The sequence below is a fragment of the Camellia sinensis genome, chromosome 5 (assembly GCF_055761805.1).
Source record: "Camellia sinensis isolate YWXY chromosome 5, ASM5576180v1, whole genome shotgun sequence".
Taxonomy (NCBI): domain Eukaryota; kingdom Viridiplantae; phylum Streptophyta; class Magnoliopsida; order Ericales; family Theaceae; genus Camellia; species Camellia sinensis.
The window spans coordinates 45,275,725-45,303,711 of record NC_138965.1 but is presented as its reverse complement, the minus strand read 5'-3'; the positions used below and the strand labels follow the sequence as shown (position 1 = coordinate 45,303,711).

The 27,987-nt window shown below is 36.2% G+C and overlaps 1 protein-coding gene across 4 annotated transcripts; it reads right to left on the bottom strand.

The window, feature by feature from the left end:
- Window positions 1-225: 225 nt before the first annotated feature.
- Window positions 226-26,763, bottom strand: LOC145790600 (regulator of nonsense transcripts UPF3-like). 4 transcript variants are annotated; one of them, XM_082868752.1, is made up of 13 exons: window positions 26,243-26,732; window positions 24,677-24,783; window positions 24,300-24,395; window positions 24,105-24,203; window positions 23,903-23,982; window positions 19,856-19,969; window positions 13,409-13,556; window positions 5,828-5,901; window positions 2,952-3,396; window positions 2,219-2,317; window positions 1,951-2,075; window positions 1,797-1,848; window positions 226-953 (listed from the first exon to the last, which is right to left on the bottom strand). In XM_082868752.1, exons 1-12 carry the CDS (start codon window positions 26,380-26,382, stop codon window positions 1,810-1,812), a joined length of 1,566 nt encoding a protein of 521 aa, XP_082724878.1. In that variant the 5' UTR covers window positions 26,383-26,732; the 3' UTR covers window positions 226-953; window positions 1,797-1,809. The 4 variants fall into 4 exon arrangements, with proteins under 4 accessions (XP_082724878.1, XP_082724879.1, XP_082724880.1 ...); XM_082868753.1 differs by lacking the exon at window positions 2,219-2,317 and having other exon boundaries at window positions 26,243-26,763; XM_082868754.1 differs by lacking the exon at window positions 19,856-19,969.
- Window positions 26,764-27,987: the final 1,224 nt, after the last annotated feature.

Sequence of the window (27,987 nt, the reverse complement as noted above, 5' to 3'; positions counted from 1 at the left end):
ATTTGGATAGGTTCGATCTATGGTCGTTAAAGCCATCCACAAAAACATTTTGACACTCAAAACCATTCCCAAAAGATGGAGTAACAAAGAAACCAACTCAGAACGGTTCTCAATACCATTAAGAAAGGGGGGAAAGAGTTGGTTACCAATAAGACCACAACAGTAGACGAACAGTTACAAAATAAAATAAACAAACCATGGGTCGAATAGAAACAGCTTATATACAGCACAATGCATATTCCATTTCAGCTTCACACCAAAATAAATATATCATATCACTGTCAACCGACTCGCCTCAACTCCAATTCCCTCACCTCTTTCCAAGTCACTCCAGTTAAGTATATGTCAAAGATCAAAACACTTACACAGAAGCCCAAAAACCAAACCCACTAGGGCTATAAACAAATGCTCACCAATACCACATAGCATACTGCTCAAGTCATCTCAACAAAGTCCATACATAGGAAGTAACCGACGCAGTAAACATCTATTCCCATAATTATATATTTACAGTCTTCAACCAAAAGAAGAAAGCCCACCTACAAACTAAAATATCTCGTTAGCCAGCTGGGTCGATAGCAAAAGTGAGGATATTATAGCTCCTCCTGTGAGCAGAACCCTGTTAAAGGGACACCCTTATGAAAACTGTGGTGTTTTGTTATATATACGCTTATATCATGAAAATGTTTCTCTTCCATCTCTTTTCCTTTTCGACCCTTTTTCTGGCCATCTTTGTAATAAGTAAGATCAGTTTTTCTTGACCGCACCGAACAGTAAATACATGAATTATCTGGCATCATTCTGGCTTACCTGGTGTTCCTCCGCGGTGTTCCAAAAGATACCTGTTTTGCTCAAAATTTTGCTAACACTCCGATAATCTGTCTAGCAAAAAAGAGCCTCGAGCCAACTAGCACCTGTATACTCCAATATATGGTAAAAGACCAAGAATTTCACTGCAAGCCATTAATTGATACTGTCAGTTTCAAGACAAGAAGATTAATCATCACACCTTAAAGCAACTTTTAACAACTATACACACACACAAAAAAAATAAAAATAAAAATGGAGTGTATAGACATATATCTAATCGTGCCCCATATTACAAAAGAGACCATTTCTCTATACAGCAGAAATGGTTGGCACTGAAAAAACATTTAACATCATGTTTCACACGGAAAATGGAATATACGTTATAATCTTTCCTTCCATCAAGTTATGCTCCATTTTGTTTGGGTGTTTTTTGTATTTTTTGGCATTTGGTATAACCAAAAACGAAATTCAACAGAAAACATTTTCTATGGTCAATGGAAAACAAACCTATTTGGCGGAAAATGTTTTCCACTTCTAAGTTTTCTGGACTCAAATCTTACCAATTCCACCATACTACCACCTCCACCTTCACCACCATCCCACCACTAATACAACCATTAGTACATTTGTTTCGAGGACACAACCAAACATAAGAACACATTTTCTCTACAACATTTTTTGGGAAAAGTTTTCCGCTGAACAAATGAAGCGTACTAGTTAGCTGCATTAGTGGCGCTAACCTTTACCTCTCTGTCAAGAGGGAGTTTAAGAGGCAGATAGAGCACCTAAAAGACAAAATATGGGAGACAGCATCTATAAACGACCAAAGAATGGTGGTTCAAAAAGTGTAGTATCAGATTTGGAATAGGATCCCATTGTCACCACTAATTCATTCAATTTGTTTTCCTCAAGCATTTTGATTTAAGAAGACCATCATTTTTCAATTCACATAAGATAAAATATAAAAGTTATCCATAAAGGGTTACCAGTTAAACAACGCTAAGAACCCGCACTTGACTTTTGAACCCACACTTGTTTCTGCATTCCAAAAAACATAATTAACCCAAGCAGGTTAGTAAATGAGCGACCAGCAAAACCTCATAGCTCAAGTTGACACCAAAAATGTAATTGCAAGCACACCTCATGGGCAGCATAACCAGAAGAACCTCCTCTCTTCAAGGGCTTCCCCTCACTTACGATTGAAGAGGCATCTGCATCCTTCACATTATGTACTAGCCCCCGACGACCATTATGTTTATGGGAACCTACATAAGTTGTAGCAACATAAGTTGTTGTATGCAAATCAGAAGAATAACAGGGGGAGCAGGATGGGAAGGAATTTGAAGATGCATATTACACGGACATATTCATAATAGTATATTATTGAGGTTCCGAAAGCACAACTAACCATTATCTAGCGAGGGATAACCGCTACGTCCAATTCCAATAGTTCTAACTTCCCCACTCCTTACATTTGACATGTCAATTTTCCCTTCTCCATGACTTACTGGAAAACATATACACAAATGAAACTACAACTAATGTCTAATTAAAAAAAAATGGTAACAACAGAATCACCTGGAAATACTAGTTTGCAGGAATTATTCTGTACTCTTTCTAGTTAGTGTGGTAGTGTGCATATTGCAGAAAATGGGGGAAGAGTGGGAGCCCCTGGGAGAAGGGGGAGTGCACAGAAAAACGATAAAACATGACACTTCTATAGAGGTGGCGTGTCGTGTTGGACACAACACTTTGTAGACACTCCTAAAAATTTGTGTAAACACCTGTTCAAAAACATAAATTCATATTATGCGGACACTTTACGGTAACGTGTCAGACATTTCGGCAGCACTTCTAGAACCCTCCAAACACGGCCTATGTGATGAAACTCTTCACAGTAACAAACAATGTTCTGTATTCTTTGGAATGCGACTTATTTACTCTAAATAGGTTTTGAAACATTCATACGATGAATACATGTTTAATTCTATATTCTACAATTGTTTTGCATGTAATTGTTACGTGGATAATATTTCAATGCTTAAGTTATGTGACCATATCCCGCTACTTAGCAAAAAAGTAACGACTATGCACTACAGTTTTGCTGATTCCTAGAATTCTAGCTGAGTAAATGGACCCACCTTCTGCAAAATCTGGCTGTAACAGTGTAGATTGAGAAGTAGAAGATGATAAAGATTCATCACTAGCATGAGATCCATCTGAACGGCGAAAAGGAGTCCAAACACCACGATCAGGTCTATCCTTGTTCCTTGTACGTTTCTCCTGCTTCTCACCGGACAAACCATGCAAATCATTCCCAACCACCTTATCTTCTAGCTCTCCATTTGTATCCTTCGAAAACAATTGAACGTTTTGGGGTCGAGGAGGCCTTTTGTCCTTGTCCAGATTTGCGGCCAGGATTTTCTGTTCAGAATGGACAGCAGATGAAGACTGAATTTGGCGTGCATCCTTGTTTAGAAGTATGCTTCTGATCATCCTTCCACTAGTTTCTCTTCGCTGGTTTTGTTTAGGAGCACTTGAGCCAAGTGAATTTTTAACAGACTGTAATGACATGCCACCAGACACCTGTAGAAGGGACAAGAATGTCAGCCATAAGTTGTTTAGCACTGAAAATGGAAAGAAACATGATGATGAATATGCGTCCTTCAAAACCGATGTATGACGAACATAGTTGTCAAAACTGAGAATCGCATCATCAATTGAAATCCAAACTTTGCAAATCATGAAAGGAATCAAATCAAGAAACATAAGATTTGGCAAAACCTATAAAAAAATTATGTTAAACAATTGTAAACAGGAAGAAGAAAAAAAAAAAAAAGAATTTGGCACATCTTATACAAAAGTGAACTGTCTAATTCGAAAGATATTGCCTTTATAATAAGAGATCTGGGTCCAAATCTCACCAACCATAAAATTATTTAAAAACCATAATATATTCTACGTTGGCATTAAAGAAATGGACATAAAAATCCTAAATAGAGTATAACAAGAAAGAGTAAGTAGGAACACTTTATTTTAAAACACTTTAAAAGGTGGTCTGATGACTTGACTAAAGTTATATTAAACCATGTTTATTTCATCTAAATAAAAAAATAGATAATTTGTGGATGCTAGTTACTTTTGCCTTGAGCACTCTTAGAAGATGTATTTTGACATTTTTCAAAAAAGGAAATAAAGAGAAAAAAAGTTAAGAAATCATGTGTAGATATTGATTAGTTTCGTCCAGAATATTCTTAAAAATTGCATTCTGACATTCTCACCAAAAAATGAGGTAATAAAGGGGTCGAAATCTATCAGACCATAAGATTATTACGCATATGGACCAATAAGACATGCCCAACTCATGGAACCAAGCTTTCATCAATTTGTGAATTGTGATTGTATTTTTTGTCTACTACAGTTTAGGCCATCTAGGTTGTAAATCAAACTTACAGTGTGTCAGAAACCAACATGCTAGTTCCCCTTTTTCTAATCACATACATATATTATCTCTTTACATGTTGATTGCCGAGGCACAATTAGAAGACATTCAACTCTTTTATTGCTGTTCAAAAATAAATAAATAAAATAGAAGACATTCAACTTCTTTGCTCTTGTTTTTCTTTTTGCCCTTCTCTTTTTCCAGAAGAGAGCTCATTTAGAGCATTTTCTGGCAATTCTTATACCCCATTAGGTGCATTTGTGTTTTATTTCTCGCTGCATCAGCCATGCCAAAAGCCACCACAATGGAATAATGGCAGCGGCTATAAAAATGGCATACAAGTGATAACGGTGGCAGGGGTGAAGAGTGGCAGGGCATCAACCATCATGTCATAGGCAGGCATGCATTGTTAAGGTTGTACCAGGCTGCGGATTTAAAAAAAGGTTGTACCAGGCTAGCAGCACTGGTAATTGAAGATTTTGGTGCAGAGCTTAGAGTTACGACATCACACCCAAGCCGCCCATAACATGTCAACATGAACAAGCTGTCTCTTTCTCTTCTACCATTTCAGCTGTTCAATCACTGATGAAGAACCCTTTAGGGCTTCAATCTCCTCCATTTTCCTCCGATCTCGGCTTCGATACTCTTTGTCTCTTCTTTGCTCATCTGGTTGCTTTTTGCTCCTCTTAGTTTTAGGGTTTCAATCACATTTGATTCTCACAATCTTTGTTTATCTCTTTCTTGTTTCTTCGATTCCCTTCTACCTTAGTTCTTTGATTCGTTGTATTGTGTAGTTTTCTCTCATACCTAAATCTTCATTTTCCTACGATTTCTATCCATCTTCTGGTATAGCTCAATAGATATTTTTCTATCCAGTGTTCGTTTTGGCCCAAGGCTTCTTTTCCTTTGTTTGGTGCAGATCTCTCTTGGGCATCTGGTGGGGGATGCAAAACAAGTTGAAGTTGATCTCCATAGATATCATTAGGACTTGTCTGACTGGGTAAAGGCCGGGTGAAGGGGATGGGGGCCATTATGGAGAGGGTGGGTGGTGGGGATGAGCTGTGTGAGAAGAGAAGAGGAAAGAATAGTTTTAATAGAGGTATATGTTTTCAACCTCTCTCTCTCTCTCTCTCTCTCTCTCTAAAAAATATCCTTCCCTCTTCTCTTCTCTATGTCAATGGGGTGTGTGTGTTGGGTTTTTTGCAGAGAAGTTGAAAAGGCAGAGAGATGGCAGCCCCTGTCGGCTAGGCAATGCGGTCCTGCTATGGAGGGGGTGGTTGTCGGAAGAGGGAACAATCAAATTATGAGAACAAAAATAACTATTTACAAGGTATTATTTGCATTATCATTTTTAAACATTGTTTTCTACTACAAATACTGTCTTTATTTCTACTTTTTGCATTGATTTACATCAGCACAAGCAAAATAAATAAATAACACTGCACACACATCTTATAATAGATGACATGCATTAAAACCATGGAAAGGGATGAGGAGCATCTAGGGTCCATTCAGACTCTCAAGGGAAGGGAGACTGCAGGAAAAAAAGAAATTAAAAAAAAAAAAAAAACTCACATGAGGAATTTCTCTCTCTTTCCCCTTCAAAAGCAGGATTTTCTTCTTCCCAGTACCCATGCTTCCAGAAATTCCTGAAACAGATTCATTAGTGGTGTGCAAAATTATTGAAGGATATATAGATAAAGATTAATTTCCAATGAAACTGGAACAAAAAATTCCAGAAACCAACAAAACCCATACTAGTGTAGGCATCCCAATGATTTAGAACAAACAGAAAATTATACATTCTTGACGAAGGAACAAACTATCTAGATATGAAACACTGGTAATTTGACAAGCCAAAATATCTGAGTGTGGACAATTACAAAGCTTATATCAACAACAGACAATTGAGGAGGGGAAAAAAAAATTACAATAGCATTCAAACCAAAATCTGCATTAGATGGTTCTGTTTGAAGACAAATTTATTTCTCCTTTCTCTTACCAATTCTGATTAGATGATATATTTGACATGTGAACCAAATGAAGTGGGCATGTCAAACACAAAAGCCTGTAGATATCTTGGATAAGAAAAGAAGAAACCACTTTCAAAAGCTACTAAGACCTGATGGGGACATATCACACTATGAAGGCACCTCCCCATTATTCAGGACAGGTGAAAAAAATGAAAACCTGAACAGTGCCTTTTACTCTTCGCTTTTTATGCTTTTTTACGACCAAAACTTGTTACAAGACGAGGTCAGATGATAAGTTCCCTCAGGCACAATGCCTTGGGCACGTTCTCCATTGCATTAATAATTAGGAAGGGGCAAAGTGGTGAACACAAGAGGAGACGAAGAAATGTGGTGAACACACGAGGAGAAGAAGGGTCCCGTCCCAGCAATCCAAAATTGACTCCATCCAGTTATTAAAAAAAAACCTGCCCAATCTTTACAGGGAAAACATTAATAATTTCTAAAATCCTCTCATATGATCAACAGCTCAGCTACTGTTTATCTTACATCATAACAAATTACAGTTAAAGACTATCATGTTTTAATAATATCTTTGTTTCTAATTAAGAAAAGTAATACAATACAATATAAGAAGTAGATTCCCCTAAAGATCTGCAAGATCTACTTTAACACATCCACAGATCTAGATATATTTATCTGTGTACTACTTCAGTTCACGTAGTCATCTAACCTAAAACTCAGTTATATATATGGATGCTATAATGCAATGTTGTAACACCACGTCACTATTTCTCACAATTGTGTTCCTTCAGTACTTCAAAATATTAATTATACACTCTACCATCACAGCTTACGGACTTTGCCATTAGTAGCTCTAACTTCTCCTCGTATCCACATGAGAAACCTTCCATAAAAGAGGATGCAACAGTGTTTTAAAAAGCTCTAGGTGCATCTGAAGCCTAAGCGTGAGGCGCAAGGTGAGGCTAACGCCTCACTTGGTGCAAGTTGCAGAAGATATGCAAAATTTTAATATAGGCAAAGTTTTCAACATAAGAAAATATTTCTAGAATTTCAAAAAACATAGAACAACATTCAATATTCCAAAACATAAAAATAACATTAACATTTTGAAAATTTCTCAAAAATAACATTCAACATTGCTTTACCCAATATTATATGTCTTCCTTCATCAATTTATTGACATGATTCACTTCTTCCTAGGAAGCACGGATACTGATACGAGATACGGGCACGATACGATACGATACGGATACGGCGATACAACAAAATTTGAAGATTAGGATACGGGTACGGCGGGGATACGTTCGTAAAAAATATTATTTTTACAATTTTTAGTAATGTAGCATGCGTAAAAATAAAACTTAAAGCAAAAGACAACTTGATAAAAAAGAAATATTCCTATAAAGCTACGAGAAATTCTGAAAATTTATATTAAAAAAAAGTCAAAATTCACCTAATAACACAAATTCTGAAAATTTAAATTTTAAATAAAAGAGTAAAAAAAAAGAGTTAGAACTATCATCCTAATAACTCAATTTTTACTCAAATTTTATTTTAATTTCATAGATTTCAATTTTCACCTAAAATTTAAATGATGTTATGATGGAAGGGGTACATTAAAATACAAGAAGGAAGTGTGCAGACTTTACTATAATTATTTAAAAAGTGAGGGATCAATTGTAAAAATTGATTAAATTAAAAGACGATAAAAGGGTAACCGAAATATCATCCTAATAACTCAATAAAAAAGAGTCACGCGAATAACTCTCACATGGGTGAGCAAAAACACAAGAAAAAAAGAAAAAGAAAAATCAAAACAGGAACTGGGAGAGAGAGAGAGAGAGAGAGAGAGAGAGAGAGAGAGTGAGTGAGATGAGATCGAACAAGAGGTAGAGCGAGCGAGACAGAGAGATCGAGCGAGCGAGAGAGAGAGAGAGAGAGGGAGAGAGGACGAACCTGATCGACTCCTCCTCCTCGTCCTCCCTAATGCTGCTTGCTGTTCGCAAACCTTCCTTGCAATAGAGACTCCTCCTCCTCCTCTTGCTACTGTTGTTCGAACCTAGGGCTTGGAGGTTGGTTGATTTTTTTGTTTTATTTACATTTCTTTTGTTATTTTACAATTTGACCCTCATTATAAGTTTTTAAAATTATTTTTTCGCCCCACCATATCCCGAACGTATCCTGAAGTATCCTCGCATATCCCAAACGTATCCGAAATTCAAAAAATTAAAAAAAATATATGGGATACTTCTTTGCCGTATTTGATACGTATCCCGCCGTATCGGATGCGTATCCGTATCCGATACGCGTACGGGAGCCATTTCGGAATATCCGTGCTTCATATACTTCTTCTTTAGATAAGAAACTTGCACCGTATAGTACATTAGTGGTTTTGATTTTGAATTGAGACCAATATGCCTAATAGCTTCAATCATTGGCCCGAAACTGTCATAATTCACTACATTGAAAGGAATCCCAAAATCATATATGCATCTTGCAATCATAGAGCTTTTGCTCAATGCCTAGGGATTTTTTTGATATAAAATTGGAGCTAAAAGCATGTGTCTACATTTTGTATTAAAGGGGTTGTGATTCCTTGTGGCTACATACACAAAGAATAAGGATGGAGTAAAAATTTAAAGGAAAAGCATGAGGCGTGCGCCTTGCGCCTAAGGCACGCACCTCAAGCGCCTTAGATGTGCCCTTCCTACAACGCCTCGCCTCGAGTTGTCCGAGGCACCTCACGCCTAAGTGCGCCTTTTAAAACACTGGGATGTAACTACTATAATGCTCTTTTCATGGAGAAGTGATTGTAAAAACATATACTCACACCTCGTAGGCTCTGTTTTATCAGTAAAAAGTACGCATTATAATAAACAAAAGGAGCACCAAGGGTGTGCCACCCATGTACAAAGCAAAGAACTTCTATATATCAATTTAATCCAAAATCCCTAAAAAGTAAATAAATAAATAATGATTCAAAGATGGGTGGTCAACCCCAACTGAAGACCAACTATACAAAATGGCCAACTTTTTTCTCTTCAAGACAAAAAAAGGAGTCTCAACTACATCAAAACTTATTTCATCATGTGCCCTCCAAATGCTCCACATCAATCCAAACGGACGAAGTACCATGCCCTTCTACTCCTCCTACCGACTCCAGCTACCCTCCAAGCGCCCAAAAACTCCAAAACTCAAGATTGGAAAACCCACCTGATGTTGAACAAGGCCATAAATAAGGTCTGCAAGTCTCAAGTTACTAGACAATGGATGAGAAGGTGATCCACCGATTCACCATCGCATGCACATACAACACCAATTCACATGGGCCTGGTTCCTCCAAATAAGATTACTAATACACATATCTAGTAGGCCTTATTTTAAAGAAAAAGTGAGCATATCCTTGCATCTAGATAGGCCTTATTTTAATTTGTACTTCCAGTAGTTTCCATGTCTTGCTGTCATTTCCTTCTCAGTTCTGGACTGTTATCATTAAGATGAAATGATAGAAATACTAACACCTTCACAACAACATCAATCAAGAAAAATTGCTAGTAAATATACTATTCTATTGCTCTTTCATGATGGCCTCCTCATAGTAAAAAATCAAATTTCACACTCATCAACATTATCATCCATAAGGAAAGACCTCAAAGGCTGATGTCATTTATTGCTGGGTGGTGTTTGATAATTCAATTCAACACTTAAAAATTGAATGCATTAAGTAAATAAAATCAAGTCTATAACCACAATTCATAACAAAATTTAAACATCTCTTAGAAATATGATAAAACTTCAAGCCACAAACTTCTTACTTAATGTTGAATGTTCAATTTTCAGCCACTTATGTTTATGTCACTGTTGAGATGTATCACCATCGCCCCCCAAATGCCACCACCACTCTAGTACAACCACCATCACCACCACTACGCCACCACCATATAACCACTACCATCACCACTAGTACCACCAACCAACGCCATCATCGGCCTCACCCTACAAACACATCACCACTGCCACGCCAGCTCCACCACCACCATCACTGCCACTCAATTGCTATTACCATCTCTTTACCACCACACCATCACAGTCACCATCTAATAAGCATGGACACGGACGGACATGAACACGGACACAGTGATTTCAAAAAAATGGGGACACGTACACACGGGAACATGGCAATAATATGCATTTTTCATATATTTTTATTTTCTATGTAGATTAATATTATTACATCCACAAACAATCAAAATTAACAAAAACTAACATTAATTCAAATTTTTTTTATTAAAAAAAAAATCATACTTCTAAATTAACACCTAATGTTTATATATATATTTTTAGATGATCTATTAAATATTTAAATTTAAGTAAAAAGTAATAAACATTCAACCTACCAAAAGCCCTAAAGAAAAAGAGGAAAAAAACTAGCTGGCATGTCTATAGAGTGTCCCTGGCATGTCCCTCGCGTGTCCCCCATGTATCCCTTGAAAAAAAGTATAAAATAAAGGGACATGTGGCGTGTCCCATACGCGTTTCAAATGTGTCCTCACCATGTCTGACACCCCTATGACACTTGTTTTGAAGTGTCGGAACTTCATAGGTCACCCTCACTTCACTACCACCACTTTCTCCATCTCTATCCCTATCTCAACACTTATGTTACATGGACTCAGGTACGGGTGTCGGGCGAGGTGAGTATCTAGAGGTCAAACCCATCAAACTTCTAACTCAAGTGTACATACACTCGGCAAAAAAAAGTTATTATTTTTATAATTTTAATTTGTTTTGGGGGATAAAATGATGTTTTATGTAACATTGAGTCAAAAAGATATTTTACTCATTTTATAGCAACTATGCAACAAAATATACATACAAAGACAGTGTTAAACATAATTATATAACAAATGTCCTATAGAAAACATTGGACACACCTCGCACCCTTGTTCAAGTGTCTAAAGTGTCCGACTTATTTTGAAGAGTCCGTGTAACATAGCTCAACACAACCACCACCGTTGTCCGCTAACACTGTCACTGTACCATTGTCACTGTTACTACTGTTATTGCTATCGCCACCACCACCCCACCCTACCAGCACAACAGCCACACCACTACCTTACCACCACACAACCACCTTCTATGTTGCCACCACCTCCAGTCCAACACCACACTACCACCATGTGGCTATGAACCCACCACCACAATATAAAGAGTAGAAGAGAAAATTTAAAATATTAATAAATTTTCAATTTCAATTTCTTGTACATATCAAACAATTTGATTGAAGTCAACACTTAAATCTAAGTACATACCAAACAATTTTTCATATTAAAAAATTTGCATTCAATTCTCTACTTTCATATTTCAATTTTATCAAACATCACCTTAGCTTCAATATAATTATTTGAAAGATTATTGCAAAAGTGACACAATTGAACCAAGATCTGTGATGCCTTCAGTGGTTTCCTAATTTTTATTATGGCCTCTCTTTGAACTTCAAATTAGCCTTAATGCAAGCTAAATTTAAAATGACCTCTCCACTTTGGCAATCATTTGAACATGAGCAGAAGCCAAAACTAGATGACTTTGAAGCAATAAAATATTTGTGCAATTGGGCCAAAGGTTTCAGCTAATTTGCTCATTTTTCTGACATTTATTGCAAAGATCTCTTTTGAATATTCAACTTTCCATCAGTTCTGCAAGCAATTCCTTTGATTTCTGCAACATAGACAACCTTTTACTCTCTTTCGAAAGTGAGATCACCAACTTTAAAAACAGGGAAAGATCACTCCTAAATGCAGCCATTATCAGTTTTGGATCCCTTAAATAAAATGAATTCAAAAGCTCTTTCTTATAGGAATTGACAATACTATAGTATAATCTCTTTCAATTGTACCCAAAAAAATGGTACTTTAAAAACTTCAGCGACACAATTCTACTTGTAATGTAACAGAACTCCATTGAATGGTGCCAGTGTTTTAAAAAGCCCTAGGCGCATCAAGGCGCCAAGGTCACCTGGAGCCTAAGCCCCGAGGCGCGAGGCGAGGCACGCGCCTCACCAAAGCGAGGAGCAAGTTATAGAAGTTAAGCAAAATATTAATAAAGCACAATTTTTAATATAAACAAATATTTAATATGTATATTATTTATTTTTTTAATAAGAAAAAAATAATAATTAATTTTTTAATATATATATTAATTTATTATTTATTTTAAATAATGTGTTTTAATTAATTTTTTTATTTTATTTTATATACATGTGTTTATTTTTAAATAATTAATGTATTTTATTTTACATATTATCTATAAGTATATTATATATTATATAATAGGTATGGTATAATATTATATATATATAGATATCAATTATATTTTATATATTATAATTACATTGTATATTATATATTATATAATAGGTATTATATAATATTATATATATATATATATATATGAGTTAAGAAGATAAAGGGAGAGACAGAAGAGAGAGATAGATCGCGAGAGAAAGAGAGGGTGATCGCGAGAGAGACAGGAGAGAGAGATCGCGATCGCGAGAGAGTAGGTGAGAGAGAGAGAGCTCGCGATCGTGAAACAGAAACGAAGCAGAAGAGAGAGACGAAGCAGAAACGTAGGGAAGAGAAGACGAAGGGAAGCAAAAACGAAGCAGAAGCAAAAGCAGAGAGAGGAGAAGCAAAGAAGGCGCACAAGGCGCTCGCCTTGCGCTTTGTAATAAGGCGCTCGCCTCATCGCCTAGGCAACGCTTCACCTGTGTCGCCTCGCCTCACCATGACTGAGGCGCAAAGCTGCGCCTTGCCTCGCCTTGGGCTTAGGCGCCCGCCTAAGCGCGCTTTTTAAAACACTGAATGGTGCAATGCCAACATAAATAAACAATCATGAAATCCAGGAAATCTTACCCTCCTAATGTAAAATACAGCTACTTACAGGTCTAAAAGTATTAGCACAAAGACATAAAAGTAAAGCCAACAATTTTATTCATTCTGTTTCAATCTCCTTAAACTTAAAAGTTATTACTCATAAGTTCACTCATGAAATCTTGTTGCCATCCAAAACTACATGTGTGCACAAGCAGATACAAGCTAGAATGTTAAATGGAATAAAAATACTTCAGTAATCATTAATTAAGAATCCAAATAATAAGTCATACCACTTTCATCTTCTGAGACTTCAGTTCCAGATGCACCAGCTAAAGCAGCCGACTTGTCAGAAAGTTGCTGATCATCACGTTTAGGAACCAAGATGTAGGTTGATTTGTCTTTGCCACTTGTATTCTTTGCAGTATCCCTTAAAACATACTGTCAGACAGGAAAAGTTAACAAGTTACAATAAACCCATCTCACCTTCACTATGATCAAACAGGACTCAACATTGGGGAACTAATGTAACAAAAACAATGAAGGATCAGAGAATGGCCTAAACCTAAAGAAGGATATGATTCCCCAGAAAGCACAAATACAATAACATATAACAAGTTCCAAAACGAAAAGAATCAAATATCTTTAGTCAGCAGTTAGCATTATGTCACATGGACTATTTAGAATTTGTGAAACACCATATTGGGCAACCAACACATGAATTAGGACTATGAATCACTGACACTTCAAAATAAATGCCATAGCAGTGTCAGACTTATAGGACACGAACACGGTGGGAACACAAACACAGTGAGGACACATGTATGACACGCCACATGGCGTGTCCATTTTTTAATATTTTTTTTCACCAACTGTGCTGGGACACGAAGGAACACACAACACATGTTTTATTAGAGTTACTACAAAACTATGCATAGGACTCCTATTCTATGCATAGAAAGCTCAATGTTGTTTATTAAAATTATCTTATCATAAATAAATGAAAGAAGTATTTAAGAAAAAAGAACTTCAGCCCTAACCGAGTGTCCTTGGGCATGAGAACTAAATGAATCCAACACTTACACAACCACAACTAAACCCCATAACCAAGTCCATGTCACATAGAGCACAATTACTACTCATTTTCATGCATTCTCGACTCCTTACACATCTACCAAATAAAATAAGACAGTCTATGTTCTACTAATATTGGTACAATGGCAAACAAAGAAACAAATCCATTTCACTTGGCTTTCCAAATTTTTTTCCTACTGTTCTGATTTTCAGCTTTCTTTTGTCAATGCATAAGCAAAAATTTGCAACTATATATAATTTGTGCACCATAAACAACTATACTGTTGTGGTTGTATTATCATAATAAGAATTACAGAATAACTAATCAGCATAGTAACACAAAGCATAAACAACTTTCAATTAATCTTATCTGCCTTTCTCAACTTATATAAAGAACTTAAACAATACACAAGTAAAAATGACAACTTTCTACATCCCAGCCGAACAGTGACAGCTCAGATCTTCTGTTTCAAAAGAGGAAAATTGGGAATGGGAATTATTCCTCTAACATGAAAATAACACAGAGCTCAACAAAACGGTGTTCATTTGTGATCCCCACTACTAATACTTGATACACCTTAATTGGGAATGTGAGAAGCTCAAATCCCATATGAAACACCAAATGTAACCCAAGGCCACTGAGCTACATCAAGTGCACAATGAATTATGTAACAAGTACCTTGCATGTTTCACACGAAGCATATCTATGTATGAGACTGTATTCTGAAGCTATGTTACATGGACTCGGGTACGGGTGTCGGGTGCGGGTATTTATTTAGAGGTCGGACTCATCAAATCATAAATTTAAGAGTACGCAAACTCGGCATAAAAAGTCATATTTTTATATTTTTAATTAAGTATGTGAGATAAAATAATGTTATATGTAATTTATAGTGTCAGAAAGACATTTATAGCATTTATAGAACAATATGTACACATAATAATAATGTTATATACAATTATATAAGAAGTATCTGTTGAAAAATATTGGACACATATCCCATATCCTCGTTCAAGTGTCGGGTGTCCGACACAAGTATTTGATTTGAAGAGTCTGTGTAGCATAGTTCTGAAGTCTACCAGAAATAAAGTAAAAAATATATATATTGTTAAAATCCACCTACTCTCCACCTACTTCACCCACTTAAACCTACTCCACTAAACCTAACCCACTACACCCACCGACCTCACTTTTTCGCCTATTCCGCCGGTCTTTTCTTCTTGCCTCCGTCCTGGGCGGCCCTTGACGGTGTTGCCTCCATGTTTCCCACTCCACTGGGCACGATCACTCCACCCTGCTCCTCCACTACAGCATATGGCGGACCTCCAAATCGGAACATAACGGTGGCCTTCCGCTTCAGCTCCTTATTTTCCGCCTTTAGCACACTTATCTCTGCTCGCGCATCCTTATACATGCGTTGGAGCAGAGCCAGTTGGGCGTTTAACTGCTGCACCTCATTTGTCCTACTCTGCAGCCGGTGCGACAAGTTTGTGACCGCAGTCATAGTTTCAACACAGGACTTCAATGTATTATTCATTGATTTATATTGATATCTATTACAATGATTCATGATTCCTATATATAGAAGAGGGTGAGTGTGTAGTAGGTAAGGAGTAGGTGAAGTGGAGGTGGTAGTGGTGTAGTGGGTTAGGTTTAGTGGAGTAGGTGAGGTGGTAGTGGTGTAGTGGGTTAGGTTTAGTGGAGTAGGTTTAAGTGGGTGAAGTAGGTGGAGAGTAGGTGGATTTTAACAGCCCCTCGCAAACTCAAGGGGGATAGGAACTAACCAACTTGATTTTGGAGAAAGTAACAAAACAAGAAAATACATAAAAATAAAAGAGGATAAGAGACACTGTATGGTCGTGTCAGACCATTGGTGAAGACACTGGATGGTGGTATCATAACGTTGTAGAGGACACTGTATGGCGGTGTCAGACCGATGTAGAAGACAGTTTATGGGGTCATGTCGGACCGTTGTAGCAGACAATGTTGTGACAGTTGTTGTGACAGTTTACAGAGTCTTGCTGGACCCTTGTAGAAACTAACTAGAATCAATGTCGGGACAGTTTACAGAGTCTTGTCGGACCCTTGTAGAAACTAACCGGAATCAATGTCGGGACAGTTTACAGAGTCTTATCGGACCCATAAAGGAGCTAACCGGAATCAATGTCGGGACAGTTTACAGAGTCTTGTCGGACCCATGAAGGAGCTAACCGGAATCAATGTCGGGACAGTTTACAGAGTCTTGTCGGACCCATGAAGGAGCTAACCGGAATCAATGTCGGGACAGTTTACAGAGTCTTGTCGGACCCTTAAAAAGTCGCACCCTCAAAAGGTGTGCCCAATCTTTCAAAAGGCGTGCCATCAAAAGGCGTGCCCAATCCATAAAAAGGCATGCCATCAAAAGGCGCGCCCACTTCATCAAAAGACGTGCTCGACAGAAAGCGTCGAGCCATCAAAAGGGGCGCCTGACACGCGGCGATGCACGTGATTGACAGAGCGCATGTCGGCCTCGTCGTCTCTGTCTTTATAAACCAAAGCGAAGTCTGAGGCTTGGAAGCATAACAAACCGGTTATCTCTCTTGTTGACTCGTTGAGGTCGGGAAAGAGAGTGAGCAGACCACGGGAAGAAGAGGCTATGTTCTGGGTAGCTGAACGGGAAGAAGAAGCCATGTTTTTGGGTTGCTGAGTGTTTCAGAGAAGGGTTGGTTACGGCCAAGCCAGCTGCGAAGCCAAAAGCTGCTGTGAAACCGAAGGCTGCCGTGAAGCTGAAAGCTGCAGCTTTTGTCTTAACCGGAGCCTTCTTTTCCTTTTTCGCTTTTACAGCCTTCGGCTTTGCAGCAGCCTTCGGCTTTGCTTCCCTCTGGTGGCTCCCCAGGTTCCACCTGAGCTGCATGATTCATTTATAGCTGCAATTGATAAGGGAAGTATTAGAACAATGCCCAATAGAAGTATGCCAGCTGCTCCTTACCCTACTCCTGGAGCACTATTAATAGGTGATGCTTTCAACATGCGTCATCCTTTAACTGGTGGAGGAATGACTGGAGCCCTGTATAAGGTGTTTTGTGCATCTCCTGATCAAGCAAGGAAGGAAATGCGTGAAGCATGTTTTGATTATTTGAGCCTTGGAGGTGTGTGTTCAACAGGACCAGTGGCTTTACTCTCTGGTCTAAATCCCTAGCCCATTGAGCTTGATACTCCATTTCTTTGCTATAGCCATATATGGTGTTGGCCGTCTCTTGCTACCATTTCCTTCCCCTAAGCGCCTGTGGATAGCAGCTAGATTATTTTTGGGTGCATCGGCTATCATTTTTCCCCTCTTTCTCTCACATGGGCTTGTCCCCTCTCTCTCCTCCGTTTGATTTCAAAATCCATTATTTTTATTTATTTTCTCCAAACCACTTTCCTTATTTCCCCCATCTTTCATTTTGATTTCAAATATATTTTTATTATTTCTTTCTTTATTTTTCTTTCACATTATTTTTTAATCTTTTTCAAATTCCATTCATACCATATAGCTTTGCACACCAAACCATCTTTTATTTATCTCAGGGATCAACCCCGATCACAATTTTAACAACAAAAAAAAAAAAAAAAAAAAAAACAACCACAACACCACAAGATTTGTTTTCTTTTCTGCAGACGGCCACCCACCGGCCTCGTCGTCTCTCCACCTACTTCACCCACTTAAACCTACTCCACTAAACCTAACCCACTACACCACTACCACCTCACCTACTCCACTAAACCTAACCCACTACACCACTACCACCTCCACTTCTCCTACTCCTTACCTACTACACACTCACCCTCTTCTATATATAGGAATCATGAATCATTGTAATAGATATCAATATAAATCAATCAATAATACATTAAATTTCTACATATATCAATCAGTATAAGTCAGAAGGAAGAAGCAACTTCAGCTGTCTGTGAATCGCAGATAGGTTTTATAGGTAAGTGCAGGTGGGGGAGCCTTGCAGATCCCAGATTGAGCAACGATAGCATATGTATATAAAGACAACAAATGATCAATTGGGAGATTTTGCTATGCTAATCAGGTAACTCATTGCCTCAATCCACATTAACCATTGAGTAATCACGCTGAATTAAGATGCTCAAAAGCATGACAGCTGATCTATCCCCCACAAAGAACCTAAGACACCCATCACAACTTATTCAACAACCCGAACATTGAGTAATCACGCTGAATTAAGATGCTCAAAAGCATGACAGCTGATCTATCCCCCACAAAGAACCTAAGACACCCATCACAACTTATTCAACAACCCGAAAACTTGTTTGAAGTCGAGATCTAAACGGCTACCCAAAACTAGCAGGTGTTTGCTGCATCTTAGATACTTTTAACCTTGTTTTCAAAAACCACTTTCATGCTTTCATTTTCAAACCAGGAAAACTATAATTATTTTAATTATAAAGATGCTCTCTGAAAATGGTCCACTTTCAACAAAAATCAAAAAGTTGTTTTAAATATGTTTCATTTCACTCTCAGATTGAGGAAGACAAACATCACAAATGAGCCAACGACGCCACATTAGCATGTCATGGCAAGAAAAATATTGATCATTGAGCAACCCTTCCCTCCATTTAGCAAAGTTAATCCAAGCAACCCCTATGACAATAACATATGCCCTCCCATTCTTTTGCTTTGCCAATTCAATGGTATTCAAAAGCTACATTCTGAGCCATCCTGCCACGCTATTTCTTTCACTAGATCCATATTCAATAATTCTGCTGCATCCAAAAGCATTTCACCACTTTGTCTATTGTATATCAGTTGTTCACTTTTGGGCATCCCTTGACAATATACCACCCAAACACAATATTTGCAAATACCCTTCTCGTCATTAGCTACCAGTATACATTAATCTTTTTTTTCTTTGATCAGCTACATTAATCTTATTCTTACCCAAGATGTACAATTATATTACATATCAGAAGAGGAAAAGAATAGCTCTGATGTCTCTTCACTAACTACCCTTTGATCTTTTTGTAGCCAACCAAGGTTGATATCATTAAGAGATAAACTACACAATCAAGAGTAACTAGCCAACCCAAATCACAAACTGTATCCCGAAAGTAAACCTCCATCTAGCAAACAAAAAGAGTTTAAAATCTGTAAAATTATATAAACATCTATCATTGTCCACAGCAAACACAGATACACGAGAAGCATGGCCAGCCCAACAGAGAATTCAACTTCAAACAAACCAAGAGAAACATGCAATCCAAAACTACAGCAACATCTTTTATACAGAAAAAATAGTGATAAGACAACCAAAAAAAAAAGGGCAAAGAAAAACAGAATACAAAAGAGTCTTAGATACTTTTGCTTCTCTGCATAATCCAACTGTATGAACAGCATAATATCATACATAGAGAATATGCCTTCATGTATGGATAGAGATGATGAAAGTTTATAATTTCGACTTGCAAATGACATCAGAACATAAGAAATACAAAATAGCCCCAGAAATGTACCACAACAGTCCATACATTACCCCAGTAAAAACTATATAAAAGCAAACTTTATGTGGTTCAAAAATACTAAATTGCAACTTCTTATGAAGAAAAACCATTGATGTTACAACAGCATTGGCAGTCCTTCACAAAGAAGCCAAATGAATGGAAGAAACATGAGTACCGTGGCAGTAGAAATTCTTCTCTTTTCAGAACCTCGTCTTGATGAAGCTGAACTGGAACTTCCAGATGATGCCCCAGCAGATTTTCTTAATAGTTTCCCATTAGGCAAAGGCCTCTGCCATGGATCACAGAATTATATACAACACATTGCATTATAACCTAGGTGAAGAATTGCATGGCAACTAATAAGGTGGAATATGGAAACAAGACATCGATACGACACATCACCATTATACAAGCACAACAATTTTCAAAAAATTGGGATATAAACACGGCGGGACACAGTTCAAAATAAATCTAGTTATATAGAATAGAAAATATTTCTTACTCACATAATATGAAAATAAAAGCTTCATTTTCACATTTATATGTTTGGCAAGAAATGGATAACTTTTAGCAGTCTCAAGTATGCATAAACAAATTGGAAGTTGTAAAGGTTTATGGTTTCAAATATAAAAAGCCTTAGAATAGATATATACATATAAATCCTTAGTTCCATTTTTATTCTTTGGACTATATTTCATTTTCTTCAAACTTGTGTTAAGACCTTAGTTGCACGAAGCGGGAGCGGGGGCGGGAGCGGGGGCGAGGAAGCGTGAGCTGATAGAAGTTTCTTAGGTTAAGAGCGTCTCGAGGAGCGGTAATATATATATATATATATTTTTTTTTAATACATATTAATTATTTTATTTATTTATTATAATTTTTAAATAATATGTTATTGTTAATTTATTTTTTTATTTTAGTTGATATATATATTATAAATAAATAATTATAATAAATAAGGAATAATAAATTATGTTAAAATAAATAAAAAGAAAGATTAGATATTTTATTTTATAATTTTTTTTATTATATATGATTTAATTAGATTTCTTTTAAATAATTAGATGATTTATTTTATTTATTATATGTTAAAAAGTTATGAAATAATAAATTACAAAAATTATTATTATATATGATATTTTAAAAAATAATAATTAGATATTTTATTATATATGATAAAAATTATAATTTATAAATTTTATTATATATATTAAATATGATAAATTATATTTATTATATATGATCCATTAAAACATAGAGACGAAGAGAGTGAGAAAAACGAATAGATTGAGAGACAAAGTGAGAGAGAAGCAGAGTCAAAGAGAGAGAGAGAGAAGCGCAGAGACAAAGAGGGAGAGAGACGAAGACGATTGAGAGAGTGACGAAGATGATCGAAGACCTCAGAGACAAAGACGATCGTGATCGATAGTGAGAGAAGAGAGTGACGAAGACAATCAAAGCCCTAATCCGAGCCCTAAACCAATCCAACTACAAAGCTACTACCATTGTTCACTGTAAGTTTCTCTCAAAAACCCTTCTTCCTCCTCTCATGTCGACATCGAAGGCTAGGGTCTCTCTCTCTCTCTCCCCCCCCCCCCTTTACGATCCCGTCTTGGACTGAAACGCGTTTCTCTTTGCACAGAAATGCAATTCCTACACGTTTCTTTCTAAGAAACGCGGAATCGCGATTATTATTCAGAATCGCCACCTAGTTGGACGATTCCTGCAACTAAGGTTAAGACCCTAGACGTGCATATCCCATATATATCTGAAATGAATCTGGTTTCAAAAAATTAAAAAAGAATAGGAAACCTTTGGATGTGTATCGACACCTGTCAGTGTGTCAATTCTTCCGAAGCATGGCACCCAATTTTTCCCTTTTTTTGGGAGAAGAATAAGTATAATCAAACAAAAAGGCACCAAGGGGGTGCCAACTGCATACAAAAACAAATGGGATACAAATCCTAAAAACTTAAAAGAAGCAAAACCAGTGAACTATACCTCCTGAAAAAGATCTATAAACTCCAAATTTTGGCTCACTAACCAACCGAAAACCAATTATATAATGTAGACAAAAAGACACTCCAAATCCTATGAATAGGCACCTCCACCCCTTCAAAAAAATTTTGTTATTCTACACCAACCACGTTATCCACATGAGAGCCAACGGCACTAAACTTCACGCATTCCTCCTTTTCCCCACCCTAATACCACGCCAAGTGAAAAGGAGGCCTGCCAAATCCTGCAAAAATGCGCAACTCGCACCAACCAAACCAATAACTAATGACCACTAACATATTCCCCTTCTTTCTTACACATGCAGAACCAATTCACGTAGACCTCTATTGCCCAAGAAAAAAAAAATACAACTTTGGTGGGAGCTTTCACCCCCGATTGCCCATCAACACCTCATAAAAGGATTTCATTTCAAATTTACCAAATCTAGATCCTAACCATCTCAACTCATCCTCAGTCTCCCCTAAACCATAAAAAGCATAGAAGCGACAGAGGATCTAATCAAACTCTCCAATCTCCCCATCATGAAGCTGCCTAGAGAAAGCAATATCCCAAAAGACATGATTCTCATTAACAGTCATGTACTCTGCAATTACGACACCTATATAAACTGCAATGCGAGCAATAGATAGGAAGGCCACCTCAAGCTTCTCCTCACCGCACTCTATCACATATACCTACCTTAAACCGAAAGTGATTTGAGAAGGCTTGCCAACCCCCTCGAATGCCTTTCCAAAGACCAATTTCATGAGAAATGAAGACCTACAAAGAAGACTAATCACCCCACATACCACTATAAAATCTATCACTCTCACAAGCATGCCTCCACAACCATGTACCGAAGGGAACCCAACAAAAAATAGTGTTATGAATCCCCAAACCACCATTAGTCACCTCATCTAAAATGAAACAATGATGCCATATTAACCATGATCATTGAACAACCTTTCCCTCCATTTGGCAAAGTGAATCCATTTAACCGTTATCACAATAGCCCTCCCATTCTTTAGCATTGCAAGTTCCAAAGGTATTAAGAGTCTAAATTCCAATATTAAGGAAGCAATGAAAAGGGTTCACACTCTATCAAATCATATCAACCGAGAACAGATATTTCATATTTTCTATTATTTGGTCATAAGATGATGTTAAAGATTTCAAGAACCTCCAAACTTGAAGCTTAAAGGTGAAAAGAAAGTTTGCCTGTACGGTACCTTAATTATTTGTGTGGTTTTTCTATACACTATTTGATGTACATCCAGGTGCTCTCCAAATCACTCAAATGAAATTTTTCGGGCCTGTTTGGTTGCAAAAAATATCTTATGTCATGAACTGCTCCATTTTGAATTAACTAATTCAAATCGTTTGGATTTGTAAATGAATTAATTCAAATTTGTGCAGTATAACCCAAATTCTAGCATAAAAATAAAGAGATCCACACCAATAAGAATCAAAAGCATACTCAACGCACTGTCAAACAATTTCAAAACTAAATTTGACACGTCATGTCTGTCCCATATCCCCATCTAACAGCCTCCAGATGCTTTGTCTACCGTAAAACCCAAATGACCCATGCAATCACTATAAACCACATTCTAATAAAGTTATGTGCCACTTAAAATAAAATTATACCTGTGTTTCCCCATAGAGTAAGGATGCATACTACAAAAAGTAAATCTTCATATTTATTGAATATAGAAGCAAAAATAATAATAACATCAAACACATAGTACAGGTCCATCTCTTGCTCACTTATGTGCTCAACTACGGCTATTTCTGGACAAGCACTTCGCAATTCAAGCAATTTATTTATTTCACTATTTCTCAAGCATTCTCATTAGTGATGTAGGTGCACCATCAGCTCATTATATAGCACAAATGACACTTTAAGATTAACATATTTTATGTCAATAAATGTTTTAAACTATTTAAACCAACACTCACTTTGTAGTTTAAAATATTTAGATCCAGCAAACAATAAAAGTTCAAAGTTCAAAATAAATACAATACCTAAGAGAAATATGTTGTTTCCCACAATAATAACTGGGCAAAGAAAACATGCGGATTGACTCAATGCTATATCACAGTCAAAATTTATATGAATACAGGATATTAACATAAAAGATAGTATATACAACATGTCCCAGAAGTATCAAAATTGCTTATGGTCTAAGTTATAACAATAAACAGTAGTTATAAAAATCACTACCCGAGTTCCACCCTTGGCAGCTCTTTTCTGACGAACAAAATCCATTAATGGTGTGACTACAGGAGCATCCTTTGCAGCACCTTTAAAAGAAAAAGAGGGAAAAGATCAGTTAATTTGATTCTAATGCTATTGCTGCCTCTTTTAACACTCATGTTAGGATTCACTGCATGATGACGTAGATTGTAGAGAAGTTCAAGCGAACCAGATCGTTCTGCTTCCCTTCTCTCTAGTTGTATCTCTGCGCTGGGAAGATTCTCAACAGGCTTCGCAATAAAATCAAGCAATTCCAGATAATCCGGATCTATAATTCATCAAAACAAGTAATTGTTACTGCAAATAAGAAAATGTTGGAATAAAGAATGTATGCAATCAACATACAAAGTGACCATTTTGGTACCTTTTAATATGGTCCCTTCACGTCCATCTTTCTTAGACCACTGCTTTGGAACACGTTGTGAAGGAGCATACTCAACAATAGTTTTAAATTGCGTACCTGGTGAAGGAAAACAGAACATTGTATTTGGTGGAACAAAATGAAACAGAGAGCACCCAATTAAATTTTTTCATGTCACATTACAGCTCTAAATTCTTTTTTATCAAAATTGTATTATTGTTATTATTATTATTAGCTTCCAGTAGTGGAAAAAGGAAGTTTCACTACCCTATCCACATAGGAAATCTTGGATTGAAAGAAACAAATATTGTCACAATATTCCCAGGAACAAGATTTGACGTGTCTAAATCAATCTTTCATGGTATATGCTCAAGGATTACCCTTCTCGTTGACAAAAACATGTCCATCAAAGAACTCAGCAAAATCAACAACATCCTCAGGCCTCTTGAAGTCAACATAAGCTCTAGAATAGGATTGACGTTTCTGGCTGCAAAATCAGCTTAATAAGTAAAATTATATAATAAATGCACCTAGCCATACAAATCTGACTGAAAAATTAATATTTATTTATTACAAGCATATAACACATATATAAGTGATCATCTTTATTGTAGAACAAGCACTCTTCAAAGAGAGACATTGGGTGTGTTTGGTTTGTTTTTGAGAGAGTGATTTTCAAAAAAAACTTTGAAAAGAGAGTTAAGAAATTTTTTTTATTTGTTTGGTTGTATATTTTGAAAGTAGTTTTGATGTTTGGAATGATTTGATATTTTGTTATAATTAAGTAGATGTGTGTGAGAGAAAAAGTGATTGAGAATGAGAGAGAAGAGAGAAAAAAATAATTGATTGATGTGTAAGAGAGAGAAAATGATTTTAGAAATTTTTTAAGAAAAATCACAAACCAAACAAAATTTTGGAAATTTTTTTCAAAATCAACTCTCCCAAAATCAAACCAAACAAACCCAGTATTTCCTGTTTAGATGGGATTCTTAGTTAAACATGGTAATTACTCTTCGCAATTCAATGAACATTGTGGGTAGCAAATTCAAAAATGTTATCAAGCTACAGCAAATCCCCTGGCTATACATATCATGAAAAAACACCCAATCTGAGCCAGGGTGTGCTTGCTTCAAACAGAGAAAGCCACAACATAAAAATAAACGTTGACCGAAAACTACATCAGAAAACTTCAGCCTATGAATCACCAAAGCATAATTTTGCACTTACTTTCTTCTAGATTAGGGATAAAACCGTTGAAAAATTGTCCTTTCAATGATTATGCAATTAAAGCCAGCATAAAAAGGACACAAAAAGACAAAATAAATAAATAAATAAAAGTCCGTTAATTACCAGCATAAGCCTATCATGATAACTAACTCATTCACCTCCCTAGCAACTCAACAATTACATCAAAAAAATGCGGTGTTTTTTTTTTTTTTTTGGGACATTTCCACCATCATTCATTCATTTTTGCCACGTACGACTCGCTGCCTATTCACCCCACTACGTAGAAATCCTACGGACCATTTCCCACCAATAGCTCTCATATCATTTCACCACCCATTAAAAGTTAAGTTAAAAACTTGTCCTAGTATCACTCAAACATAAATAAATAAATAAAAGCACAGTGATTGCCCATCAGATGTTTGCAAGCCCTGTCAGTGCCAATAATTGCAACCAAAATCCAACATACTTATCCAATTTTAACTCGCAAGGATAGCGAACACTCCCATACCCAGTAGTTGCAGTGCTACAAACCAATACATATTCAAATTCCCAACACTCCCATAAAGAGGTCCCCAACCCAGTAAACCCTAACACACAAAATCTAAATATTAGTAGTAAATAAAGCAAACCCAGAATCAAAACACTAATAAAAAACATATCAATGAAGCTACAGTCTAGGTTTCCGATAGCATAAACACAATATAGATGAAACCCCCAACCTGGTCTTGCCGGGCTGGAAAGAGACCCAATTGTAGCGTCCAGCGAAGCGGCTATCGATTTGCTCCATCAGCATCGACTGCGAAACCGTCGGCGGCAAGTGGCGGACCACAACCTTCGTTCGATCTAAGGGGCCTTTCATGCGTGAACTTTGACCTCGAAAGCAAACCCTAGAAATTGGATTAAAGACTAAGTGAAAAAAGTGTTTTGATAATGCTTCAAACCCTTGAATGCCTCAAAGTCGCGTTGAAATCGCATCTTCTCTTATCGTCGATCGTGGTCGATTCCGTGCCCTAGATTGTTAATTCGATCAGAAATGGCCATGCATGAGAAGGATAGAGAGAGAAAAGTCGAAGAAGAGAGAGAGATATGTGAAAGAAACATAGTGACTAAAGGGGGATTTTTGTTCATATGTACGGTTGGCCTGTGTTGTGTTGTGTTGTTTTGCTGAGTTTAGAGACTCTCTCTCTCACTCTCTCTCTCGCCTTCTGTGTACGTATGGTATTGCGTATGGTATATATACAACGCATACATATACGTCGCCGGACGTATATGATGTGAGCCCTTGATGCCCCCATTATGGAATTTTCTATTTTAATTAGTTATTTAATTTTTTAATTATTTTAGTTTGGTTATTTATTTATTTTTAATTTGATGATTGTGAAATAAAAAATAAAATAATTATGAGCTTAATGTGACTTTTTTTTATTGGTTATTTTATTTTAGCCAAATAGTCTCTGGCAAAACAACGTGTCCTTAATTTATTTTAATAATGTGAACTATTCATAATATATGGTGCATTGAGTAAATTATTCATGAAAAAAATTTAAATTAGTTAGACATTTGTAACCTACAATAAAACCACATTTATATTTAGAAACAATAAACGATTAACATGATTTTGAAATTCTTTTAAGGTTATTATTTGGCTTGATCCTGGGATTATAGTTGTTCAATTAATTTTACTTTTTTATAAAAAATATTCTCTACGAACCCTATAATATGAATGACTCAGATCGTTAAAATATGATCGAAACAAACATCATGAAATGTGACAGCATGGTTGTTATCACAAAACCCACCCCAAGTCCATTATACACACGTACTCGTATGAGGAAAAAAAAATGTTAGGAGAAATTATAAATAAAATAAAAAAAAAACCTCAAGATTTAACCCTTATAACAGTATAAATTCTAAGTTTTTAATCTTATCAATTTAAATTTTAAATTTTTGATTTGTTTTTAATTTAAATTATTTATTTATTTTCGTTAAACAAAATCGATGAAAAAATTAATATTTAAATCATAAACTCAATGAAAATTTATATTTTAGATGTTTTATGTATAAATACATTGAGTTTAATGACTAAAATATTATTTTTCTATTAATTTTACTTAACGAAAATAGGCAAATAATTTAAATTGAAAATAAATAAAAAGATTATAATTTAAATTGATAAAAATACAAACACAAAGTTTATTTTGTTATAGAGCTCAAACCCTATAAGTTTTTTGTAATTGTCCCAAAATGTCATGACTCGTTAACCTTTTCGGTTTTTAATTTACAGGCTTTTTGTTTATTTTTATAAAAAGTAAAAATAGAAAATTTGTTTCATATATAAAAATATTTTTAAAGCAAATAAAATAAAAATAAAAAAGTATATTTGAGATGAGTTGGAATATGGAGGGATGTGGTAACTAATAATGAGCAATTCAAGTTAATCCAATATCATTCAATTTGTGTAATA

Coding starts and splice junctions, on each gene's coding strand:
- LOC145790600 (XM_082868752.1), bottom strand. CDS start 26,382: ATGAAAGGCCCCTTAGATCGAACGAAGGTTGTGGTCCGCCACTTGCCG. Junction 24,396..24,676: donor TGTTTTTGTCAACGAGAAGG/GTAATCCTTGAG, acceptor TTCCTTCACCAG/GTACGCAATTTAAAACTATT. Junction 13,557..19,855: donor GAAGAATTTCTACTGCCACG/GTACTCATGTTT, acceptor CCTGTCTGACAG/TATGTTTTAAGGGATACTGC.